The 11,876-nt window shown below is 42.9% G+C and overlaps 1 protein-coding gene and 1 long non-coding RNA gene across 9 annotated transcripts in view; one reads left to right on the forward strand and one right to left on the reverse strand.

Moving 5' to 3' along the window:
- Positions 1–4,410, forward strand: part of ZNF827 (zinc finger protein 827) — a 106,794-nt gene extending 102,384 nt beyond the window's left edge. For 5 of the 7 annotated variants that reach the window (XM_042828420.1, XM_042828422.1, XM_042828421.1 and 2 more), the window contains one exon: positions 292–4,410. In XM_042828420.1, coding sequence (XP_042684354.1) covers positions 292–1,099 — 808 coding nt within the window. In that variant the 3' untranslated portion in view covers positions 1,100–4,410. The remainder of the gene's footprint in view (positions 1–291) is intronic. The other 2 variants (XR_006170485.1, XR_006170484.1) reach the window with 1 other exon arrangement.
- On the reverse strand, positions 4,079–11,830 carry LOC122165464. 2 transcript variants are annotated; one of them, XR_006170487.1, is made up of 5 exons: positions 11,620–11,830; positions 10,682–10,882; positions 10,120–10,366; positions 7,658–7,734; positions 4,079–4,969 (listed from the first exon to the last, which is right to left on the reverse strand). It is a non-coding gene; the product is annotated as an uncharacterized LOC122165464 (long non-coding RNA). The 2 variants fall into 2 exon arrangements; XR_006170486.1 differs by having other exon boundaries at positions 10,682–11,830.
- Positions 11,831–11,876: the final 46 nt, after the last annotated feature.

Here is an 11,876-nt window from a genome sequence, read left to right on the forward strand (position 1 = left end):
AGTCACCCACGGCACCTGGCCTGCTTTGCAGAACCTGCCCCGCAAAGGTAAGCCAGACGATTAAGGGGACGCTCCTTTGGTGCCTTCCTAGGAATGAGCGAGTTCTACTGCCGTTAAATAGGCCAGCGTACTCTAAGGAGAGACAGATGAACCAAACATAATACAGAAACCAAACAGGGAGGACTAGGCGCCTTTTCTCCTGCTTTAGTAGGGCAGAGATGGGCTGAATGAGAGGTTTGTCCCAGTAACACAAGACTTCCAGCCACGTGACTTCTCTTTTCTCTGTGCCAGGTGCCCGTTCTGCATCTACTCCACTAACCGCCCTGCAGCAATGGAGTGCCACCTGAAGACTCACTACAAGATGGAGTACAAATGTCGGATCTGCCAGACAGTGAAAGCAAATCAGCTGGAGCTGGAGATGCACATCCGAGAACACCGCCTTGGCAACCATTACAAGTGCGACCAGTGTGGCTACCTGTCCAAGACCGCCAACAAGCTGATCGAACACGTGCGTGTCCACACTGGCGAGCGCCCTTTTCACTGTGACCAGTGCAGCTACAGCTGCAAACGCAAAGACAATCTCAACTTGCACAAGAAACTGAAGCATGCTCCACGCCAGACTTTCAGCTGCGACGAGTGCCTGTTCAAGACTACCCACCCTTTTGTTTTCAGCCGCCACGTGAAGAAGCACCAGAATGGGGACTGCTCTGAAGAGGAGAAGAAAGGCCAGTATTCAACCTCTAAGGAAGCCAGTCCACTCCTACCGGTGAACAGCTCTAGAAACCTCTTGTCACCCCTCTCAGTTATGTCTGCCTCCCAGGCTCTGCAGACAGTGGCTATGTCAGCTGCGCAGAGCAGCGGGGCAGAACCAAACTTGGCAGTGAAAGCCTTGGCCATCAACGGCACCTCCCTGTGCTTTGATAAATACTGGAACTCGGAGTTTGCCCACCTTATTCCTCTAACAATGTTTTTCCCCAAAAACCACTACAGTCTCACATTCCATCCACCCAGACCTCAGACTGCACCGGGAGGTGCCTCTTCACCTAAACACTCCTTCCTTGCCTACCTTGGACTAACAGAAAGGGCAGAAACTGTCTGAGGGCAGTTACATTCTGTACCAAAAATACCCCAACAAACCCAGCAGGTATACATTGCTGCAAACCGTAAACCGAAGAGGTAATGAACATTTGTACTATATCAGTAGTAAGGTTTAGAAAATGGCTCTGTGTATACTTATTGCATTGACATGAAAGCTGCTTTATTAAATCTTCAAGAGGTGACCTACTGCATACTTCTACCTTCAGCATGTTCCCAGTACTCTTATCTAAGAAACTATTTTGTCTTGTTAAGCTGAAAAAGAGTGTCCTTACTGGCAATCAGCGCTTGTAAGATTTCATATTGATGCTTTGTTTTTTTTTTTTGTTTTTTTTTTTTTGTGTGCGTGCGTATGGGTGTGTGAAAGAGAGTCCGTAAGCGTGCCATGACACTGCTTTTGCACATCCCTTATATTGGTTTACTTACCTATTATTTTTCTCCCTTGAACACGCTCGTTCCCTCCCTTCCTCTGTATCCCCCCGAACTGTAGAGTTGGGGCGGGAGTAACTCTCGGTCTGGGGTTGACCGGTGTCATCATTTCAGCGCTGCAAGCAGCATCGTTTAGTTGTTTGCTGCCTTGTATTGAGTTGTCAAGGTTTGAGGATTTGGGGTAGAGCTGATGAGGAAGAAGTGGCTTTCAGCACTGCAGGATGAGAGCATAACAGTGAAAAAGCATGTGTGCGTGTGTTCTCCTACACGTGCACGTGCAGCGTACACACTCACACAGCAGGCTCACTTCTCAGCTTACGCAGGTGTAACAGACACCTGAGTCTGGGCCATAACATACATCTTTTGTTTTAAAAGGACATATAAATATTATATATAGATACATATATGCTGTATTATGCAGTGGTTACCTTTTAGTTTGCAGGAACAACTTGTATAACTAGAAATCTATGGTGGAAAAAAATCCAACAAAGGGGATTTTACGAAGGGTATGGATAAATTCTGGGTATAAATACTCAGACTAAAAAAAAAAAAAAAAAGGCAGATTTGCACAGTGCTTTAGTCTTGCACTAGTTTGTTTCTCAGTTGCAAAAAAACAAAAACAAATTCTGCGGGATGAAAGTAGTAAGACTGTATATTTGAAAAGGTACCAGTAACTTTGAAATACAAAGCTATAAAAAAGATACTGTTTGAAAGATACAGTTCTCTTTTATGACCTCACTATTTCAATTGTACTTGCAGATTCTAAGGTCCTATCATACCCTCCACGTTGTTAGTAATACTTTATTCCTTTCTGTTAATGGCTGATAGAGCATACACTGCTAGGAAACTAACTTTGTGCTTATTTAATGCTCTTACTTTGTGGTCATTAAAATGACGTTGTATGTGGCACTTTACTGCAGGAAGAAGCAAATGCAGAGCGGTTGTATAACCTTTCTTAATCTCAAAATGCCAATAGTGATCTGAAAGAAGAGTAACTGTCTATTAATTGATTTGTTCCTTAAACAACTTAAAGATCAGGATAAAAAATCCTCTGCATGTAAATTGGGAATATAAAATATGAAACATTTCAAAATTTCACAGGACTTACAGGAATACTTTCTTAGTGGATTTTCGTTTTCCACGGTGTCTCTTGGCATTAGATCTTGCTGTCCTTCGCCATCAGGTATTGGACATGTCTGACCTCCTTGCTTTTTTCAGTCCTTCTCTTTCTCTCGACCAAGCCATTGTAAGCGATGCGCTGAATCACATCTGATGTGCTACTTACTTCCCACTCTCATGCTGTTCCAAAGCAATTTCTTCTGCAGGGTACTGTGGGAAGGAGGGATCTCAGCAGACCAGTTTGGACAGCACTAAGGCAGTATCCCAGTTCAGGTAGGCATTTCTGGTCCACGAAGGCTCTGAGCCACACACACATAGGTAGAAACATAATCTCAATCTTCTTCATTTTTCAAATGAAGCTTACATAGGGTATCTTTTTTTTTTTTTTTTTTTTTTTTTTTTTTTTTTTTTTAAATGCAGAACTTGCATCAGTTTATTTATTTATGTGGAAGATTCCTACATTTGTTTTGCACTGAGATGGCCAAACACTCTCCACAGGCATGACCAAAGTCTTCCTGTTCAGGGAGGACATTCTCATTTGTGCACTCCTGTTTAACATCCTCAAAGCTATTTACAAAGGGGAAACATCCAAAATAGGAGGAGGTTATTATTTGGAATAATTAATTAAAGGGCAGAGAAGTCTCACCATTTTGTTTACATTCCAGCAGAAAATTTTTGTTCTACTGAGCATATGGCAGTTCTGCCTGTCTGTGCAGTAGAGAAAAGCCATCTGTTCCAAAGTAAACATAAAAACGTTAGTAACAACGCAACTCAGGGCCCTCTTTGCCATCCAAACTCCTGGTAACCCCCCTGGGAGTACAGACAAAATAGAAAGCGGTGTGTTAGTAAATACAGCAAGCATAAAAAACTGAGTGTCTCAACAGTGTGAAATATGCAGTCTGCACCCAGAAACTATACCAGTTCTCTCAAATACACTCAATGCATTATATCTCTGACCCCACCATAGTAAAGCAAACACTTCCAAAGCGAAAAGGTTTTTTTTTCAAAACCAACAGGGAAAGTACAGCTGTCTAGGAGGAGGTACAAATATTACGAGGATGCTTTCTGTAAGCCAAACTGCAATATAACTGGGGCTGGAAGTTCCAAGAATGCGCTGTCAGCGCACAAATGCCACGTGTTCAACAGCGCTCCATCGTACCAGTACCTGACAAAGTAATGTCTAATGTAAATGGAAATTTTCTTTAGCACTTTGGAAAGGATAAATTCATTCTTTCTGGTACGTCATAGAAGTTTTCTCTGTAAGGAAAAGTGTGTTGGGAGGTTTTTATTTTTTTAAGGAAAAAAAAAAACCGTATTTATCTGAGCTCATCGTATTAACATAATTGGTTTGAAGTTCAAGACTAAAGAAAGGAATGTTCTCCAGAGATATCCCCTACCTAGTAAAGACCAACAGTTCTGAAAAATTCCCCCCACCATAAAGCTAATTTCATAATAGTTTATCCCTATGCATTCTTTAATGAAGGCTAGTGTGTTTTTCCATTCAGTACTTCAGTTAAAGTTCTCAGCACTTTTTTCTTTCTTCTGTTTTTTTTTTATTTGGTGTATTATGTTCAAATATCATTCTGTCAAGGTCTGTGTACATTATTATTAAAAGTTTGTATTGTATAAAGCTTTTTGCATTATAAGGCTGTACAGGGTCATTTTGACAGTAACTGGTATATTCCTTTGCATCTTACGTTGCATTGCCAATTTCTAGTGTATCGAGTTTGGAAGTACAATATACTCTAATTAAAAAGGTTGGCTATATTCCTCGTTTCTTTTTGCTTTTTCTTCCTCTAATTTCACCTAGAACAGATTTTAGGCTTGATGTGGGGGAGGGAAAGGATATCCCTACAAGACAAGATGCACGGAAAAGAGGGAAGATATCATCAACAGTGCAGATGAAAAAGGAAAGCTCTGGTTAAGCGAAGGTCCCACTGAACATGCAGAGATACCTAACATCTTAAAAGAACGCATTTGTAAATGCTGAGAGGGGGGAAAAGAAATCTACGTTTGCATCAGATAAAAAGTATCCTCAGCTAAATTAACGTTAGCAATAAACATAGTTGGATCGCCCTTTGCCCTCAGTTGGGGCTGTACGAAGGTCCAGTCAACTGAAAAGTTCTTGTTTTTCTACTGGGTTGGAGTGCTATACTTTTTAGGCTTCCTATCAGTACCTCGTAGAATACGCAGTGCAGGTAGCAGCTCATGTGTTTAACCCACTCTTCCTCCTTTTGCTGTTATACGATGAAAAGGCTTCTCTAGCTTCGACGTGAGGATAAGAAGTCACGTTCAAGAAGAGATGATGGTCTTTTTCTTGCTGGCCCTGTAAAAGGAAATGTAAAAGTGATACTCTGTGTTGCTCCAGGTTGGTTTGGGGTGTTTTCTGGTTTGATTTTGAACGATTTCTCAGAGATTAATCGACCAAGCCCTGATTGCATCTCGATGGTTTTAAAACAGTAAATGCAAATTCTGTTCTAAATGATTGACTATTCAGCGATAAGAAAACAGTTTAAATGTTGGTTCAAACGTTCAGTCCAAACAAGCAAAGAACACGTAGAGAGTGAGTCAAAGAGAATCTTGGCTGGCAGAGAAGCGGGAACATGGCTGCCTCAGGAAGCGAGCGCGTCCCTATGTCCCCACACGTTCTAGCACGCACTGCTGCAGATTTGGATGTTTTCTCATCCAAAGAGAACAATTTCTCTAAGAACGGACAGAGCAGAGGATTGAATCGTCCTGCCTATATACTGAGCCGGCTGGCAATTAAGTCCTTTAGAAGAAGCTCCAGCCATTGAATCTTACTCTCAACTTTTCTAAAAACAATCAGGCCAACCCTCAACCCAACTATCAACTGTCCCCTAAAAAGCACAGCCCCCAACCCAACATATTTCTGACAGAGGAACTCTATCTGTACTCACACAGGGGCAGTATCACATACATACATCACAAGGCCACTGTCCTTTAAAGGAGGTGGCTATCATGCGATTGTAAACCTGCACAGTTTTCATCGTTTAAATCAGGTTTCCCTGAACTTTTTCTGATACGTAAACCAATATACATTTGTGTGTACGTAGAAAACAGCTCTGGATCCACTTCAGAGGGCAATGACTGTCCTGCTTTCGATATGCTGTTCTGTATATTTTGCATATGCCGCCCATATAAAATTAAATCATAGAATCACAGAATGGCCAGGGTTGGAAGGGACCTCAAGGATCACGAATCTCCTGCCCCCTGCCACATGCAGGGCCACCAACCTCCATGCCTAACTCTAGACGAGGCTGCCCAGGGCCCCACTCAACCTGGCCTTGAACACCTCAGGGACGGGGCATCCACAACCTCTCAAGCCAAATAATAAAAGTAGAGGAATTAGTTCTTAGAATCCCGCACTTGTCACCGTCACCACGAGTCCAGCAGAGCAGGGCTCAAGACAGAGACTTTGAAAAATCTCTATGAGGATATTCCTTAACACGACTGTAGAGACTGATTTTTTGGTGAGAGACGGCGTCATTAATGCAGAGCTATGTTTTAAAATATACGTTGTGTTCAAATATATCACTTGTGTTCATAACAAACAGACATGTGCATTATATCATCCGCCATCATATCTGCTGCTAATTGGTTTCCTTGTTGACAAGTCTCAGCAGAAAGGTTAAGTACTGGCTGTAAAAGCAATGCGGCCTCCTGCCCGAGAGGTTAGAGCACAGGCAGACTGTGCGAGAGCCTGCACTACGCCTCTTCTCTGCTATATATTTTCTGAGAGCTAATAAAACACTGGTGCAATCACTCCGAACCGGAGGTCTGCCAACCGCCTCATTGTCTGTGGAATGGCAGTAAGTGGTGTGTCATCGTCTCATCGCAGAGGCACTCGAGTAGCTCGCAAGGGTAAGGTGTGCGGTCTTTTGCACTGAAGTTGTAGAAACTACCACAGTCACATCTAAAAATCACACAAGCGGCAGCTAATCTTGGGCAGAAAGAGGCTGATGTCTGAGTGCCCAGCAGGAGCCCCTGGAAAAGGAACGGGGGTAGACTGAAATCGTAGCCCCTTGAAAGAAAAATGGGCATTTTCTAGGCAACTCAACTTGAGTAATCTAGTCCAGGAGTCATTGTTAAAAATCTTGTCTTTGTTCACCAGCTGGGCCTAAAACATCTGATGGGAGGTAACAGGGAACAGTCTGCTGCCCATTTCAGCAGAAGCGCACATCAGCAAGAGTACAGCGCTTCCGGCATCGAGTCAGACAAGACCGCTCAGAAGCCACACGTGCTTTGGCAAAACCAGGCTGAATTAACAAGCTGCATCTGAAACAGAGACCAGAATTTTATTTGGCCTGTGGGCTTGTTGTATACCTCTTGGGAAAATAATGCCATGTATACCAGGCAGCCAGACAGTTGCTAGATGCCAGACAGGACAACAGAAATGCAACCGTTGTGCTTCCACATGTGAACAACAGCTGTTCCTGAACAACTCAACGGTAGATACTCACTGTATGACTTTCTTAAGTACAGCTTAAAAAAGAGAAGGGAAAAAAAAAAGTGAAGATGATCTAGAGCAGGCACAAAGCAGTAGCAAAGTGACACCAACTGTAAATGGTTCATGAAGTTCAAATTAATAATCACCACCACCAAGAACAGTAAAATGCAGCTGTGGATGGAAGAACATGGAAGAGCACAAAGCGATAATCTGGGAGTTCTTTGCAGCCTTGTGTAAGCAAGCGAAGGCTCTGCTGCCTATTTCTCTACTTTAAGAATATACAGGGGAGCTTTTCATGCTACTTTTTTAATTAAAAAAAAATTCCTTATTGATCCATTTCACTCTCCCTTAGCAGTAATTAAAATAAAACACAGGGCGTGACTCTGGGAAAAAAAAAAAAAAAAAAAAAAAAAAAAAAAAAAAAAAGTTTTCCAATTTAGGATACAGTTGCTGAAAAAGACTATTTGATTTCCTATAGTACACACGGTTGTTTGCACGCATTTCTACTCTATTTTACTCTTCAAGCTTCTAATTGCTATCACGTACCTGCTTTTTCAGCAGTTCTCAGACAACGTTTCATTGGAAACTGCAGACTTTGGACCGCTTCTCTTCTGGGAAGGTGCCTGTTTCAATAAAGAATAGGAAAATGCTATCACTGAACCGCTTCTCGCCGACGTGCAGAACAGCCTAATGTGACCAAAACCAAGAACAAGGCTCGCTCTCTGGCTGGTCAAAAATCAATCAATCAATAAATAAAACACTATATTGATTCTTCCCTCATCTATTTAGTTATTATTATTATTTTATTATTTATTTATTATTATTATACAGTTATTTAAGACTGTAATTTTCATTCACACGTTAGATTGTGGACTATACTTCTTAACAGGTTTAACAGGATGCCAGCTGGGAGGGACAAAGATATAACTAGTGTGCTTGTGCATATTGGAGTAGGACTTTAGAACCTATTTATGCATAATTGCATGAATGAGTATGAGTGAGTTTTCCCTGGCTTGCTCTCACTACCTCCTTAAGCAGCCACAGAGCGCCACAAATAACCACGCCAGCCACCTCTAGCCCAAGTTCAGAAAAGGCAAGCTGCTAAACTTGTGACAGCTGCGTTACCAATGCAGCGTCCAGAACCGACTCACCTGCTACAGAGCCAGGCCCCAAGGGCAGGCGCCAGCTTCACGCACCCTCACCCCAGTGTGCCTCTCACACTGTAGCACCAAGCACAGAGCTCGTCTGGTCACCGAGAGCAACCTCAACCTCTGCTCGAGGACAAAGCAGACAGTTGCTTGGCTCCCCTGTAGGAATAACTAACTCTTCTAAATCTGCGTGTGGAGACTAATACGGACTTTTTTGCTAGATCCAGCAAAATAAATTATTATAAATGTTACGTGCTTTGCATTTCTTGTATTGTAAGGATTAACATTTTCCTGACCTCTAGACTTTCTGGTACATAGCATACAATTGCATTCCATTACAGTTAACGCAGCGGTCGTTTTAGCAATAAAGTTATGCTAACTTTTTTTCCGTAAAATTGAAGGAAAAAATTCTAAATGGCATGGGAATAGAAGCAGAAAAAAATAAGGGCAGGAGCGCGCACTCCATCAGTGTGATTCAGAAATAATACGCATAGCCTGATGTGTGTCACTCATGCCTGTGACACTTACAAAATATACCAGAATATCTTTATTTGCATATGCTGTCCGCGGTGTCTGTTTGCACTCTGCATATTTACTAAGCAAGTATTAAAGCTTCATGGTTTTGTATCTAGCCACCTATTTTGGAGTTTGGTCTTTTCTTTATTCACATCTCCAGCACCGAGTTCCACAATTTACACGTAGTCTCCCTCTGTGAAAAAGCACATCGTTTGCTGCAAGCCTGCAGCCCAACAAGATAGTAAACTGCCTCCTCAATACTTGCATTACAAAAATAGTTCCTGATTAGCCTCGCTCAAGGTATATTAAAGCAGCCTACTGCAGACACTCAAGCTAGACAGTCCCATTCCATTTACTTTCACCACAAACAGACACGAGGTCATTTCTCACCTGCAATCGTCACTGCATTCTCCATTGGACCTTAGCTCTCACATGACAAGTTCACTCTGCTCACAACTGGCGTTTGTATTTGGCAATAGGATTTACCCTGCTAGACTGATCCACCTGTTCCTCAGTTCCTGCCAGTATCCTGCTCTCAAGGTAAATGCTACTGACTAGAACTTCAGAAGAAAGAAGAAGAAAACAATCCGGAAATTGGGATGACTCGGAAGTTTCTTCCAGTGCCACGCTTTACGTTAGACAAGTTTTGAAAGATACAGGAATTCCTCATGGAGAGAATTTGTGGTTCCTGAAGAGCGCTACCTGCCACGTTCTGACTTCCTTTGAATTCAGTTCCCCAAAACCTTTGCACAGAGTGGTTTTCCCGAGCGTTCCTTAACTTCTTTTCCACCAAGTTTTTTTATTTTGTCACATAACAGCCAATGTCCCAATTTGTACACGTGTTATTGACAGCAGTAATCATACTAGACTCATTACTGCTTTCTGTCAGCTAATCAATAATGTCTCAAGACCCAGGCTCTTATTTGGATACTTCAAGATTACTCCACATTTGGGGAAGGAAAAGAAAATGGGTGAGGGCATTCTTTTCTACAATTCGGAATTCATTTTTCCTTGTGGAGTCATCGTTTTTTTTCTAGCTTCCTGGCAGACACTAAAGAGGGATTGAGTCCCCTAACTTGTCTTTTAATAACCAAATAAAACTAAAGCAGATCACCAAAATACACCACCGGCAGCCACAGAAAGGATGAGACTCTTAAGTCTTCACGGGATACATTCCCTAGCTTCCAAAAGCTTACACAGTTCAAAGCTCATTGTCGGCCCTGCCAGATGACCAGGGACTACCTCCTCCCAAGCCACCTGCCAATTCATCATAGGGCAAAAACTCAAAGAAATCCCTCGGCTTTGCAACTCACTCCAGAAACCTCAAAAAGAAAGATCATTTACCTGTAACTCCTCTGAGATCTGCTGTCTGTTCATGTTGTCACGGAATTTACTGTGCAAACATTGGAAGCCAGAGAACTTCCACTTCAGCAGTACTCACAGAAGCGCACGTGTCTTGCTACTTCTTGCCGCACTGTTGCGGAGGGCAGGCCAACAAACTGCCCTGGCGTGACAAGCTCAAACCAATCAAACCAATCGTCCCGCTAAGTACCTCAACTCTTCTTATCAAAGATCCAGTTACGGAAGACTTCTGTCAACACAAAAGGAAAGAACACCTGCAATGCTCAGTCATGCATATAACACCATTAACAAAGTGACATTTGAAAGCTTGTGTCATCTCACTGAAGTACTGAACACGAAGCCTTTTGACAGCCTTGTTTCCCCTTTCCTCCCAGGCAATAACAGACAGGACAGCCCTGAAGAAAGGGAAGGTCCCTCCTGTCTGTACAAAGGACTTTGAGAGCTCTCCCAGAAGGGCGCAAGAATGCAGCAAAACTTCCCATGCGTGGGCACAAGCCAGAGACAGCTGCTAAGTGCTCTGAAACTGCAAGACAGAAAATCTTACCCTTTTCAACTCCAGAAAGCAACGTGGGATACCAGGCAAGACAGCTCACAAGAGACAGCAGCTTGTTTGCACACCAGACAGGAAATCCCATCTATTTGCTTATAATCACATATCTCATCAGATCGTTCTTGACAATAAGCAGAGTTTCTCTTACTAGCGGACCATCAAGCTTGTGCTAGACCTCATGCAGGCTTCAGGTCACTAAACAGAGGAGCCGAGAAAGGCAATCAAACTCTCCAGGAACAGAGAGGCGGATTCCAATCCACAGAGCTACTGGATACATACCCATAGAAAGAACTGAAACCAGACCCTCCCCAACCACATCTCAAGAGACTGTGCCTTGACCCTGCAGGCTACTTCAGAAATGAGAGAAATCAAAAAGAAAGTTAACGCATCGCCTGACTTGGAAACGGAGAATGCATCTACCACGAATCACAGGCTGACTCTGAAAGAAAAGGACTTCTTAGTTCAGAAGGCTTGGAAGCCAACTTCCAGGTACTTCAAGTTCAAAATACAGAGGGTTCTTTTCTCCTCTGATCAATGTCTCAGTTTCAGCTGGGATGGAATTGTTTTCTTCAGAGCGCCTGGTATGATGCTATGTTTTGGTTCTAGAAGAAAAGCAAAGTTGATAATACGACAATGTTTACAGCTGTTGCCAAGCAGTGCTGTGCAGAGCCAAAGCTGTTCCAGCATCTCAGTGAAGAGCTGGTGTGAGGGCCCAATGAGGTGGGACGGAACCGAATCAGGATAGCTGACTTAAACTGGCCAAAGAGATATTCCATACCATATAACTTAATGCAGAAGGAGAGTTTTGAAGGGATGGGAGTTCATCTGGCCCTTCCGCACTGCTTGGGGAGCTAGGTAGGTATTGGTCGCTGGATGGTAAGCAATTGCTTGAGTACCACTTGTTTTATGTAGTCTTGATTATATCTACCTACCTACAAGCACGCAGCGGGGGCCTCTGGAAACCTTAAAGGCCGGAGACGTTGGGAGGGGTGATTCTCTATTTCTATCACTCCATTTGTGTCACACGCGAAGCGACCCCTTTGAATTAGGCACAACTGTTTAACCTAACTAAGGAATCCCACAGCGAGGTGAGGAGGATAAGCACGTTACAAACTTCAGTTTGAAGTGTAATGCAAGCCCTGAATTCACATTTAGAGTCCACGTGTCTAACTGTCAGGGCCGTAACGAG

Source organism: Centrocercus urophasianus, unplaced genomic scaffold, assembly GCF_019232065.1.
Source record: "Centrocercus urophasianus isolate 14NV4802_14NV808 unplaced genomic scaffold, USGS_Curo_1.0 seq_3, whole genome shotgun sequence".
Classification (NCBI taxonomy): domain Eukaryota; kingdom Metazoa; phylum Chordata; class Aves; order Galliformes; family Phasianidae; genus Centrocercus; species Centrocercus urophasianus.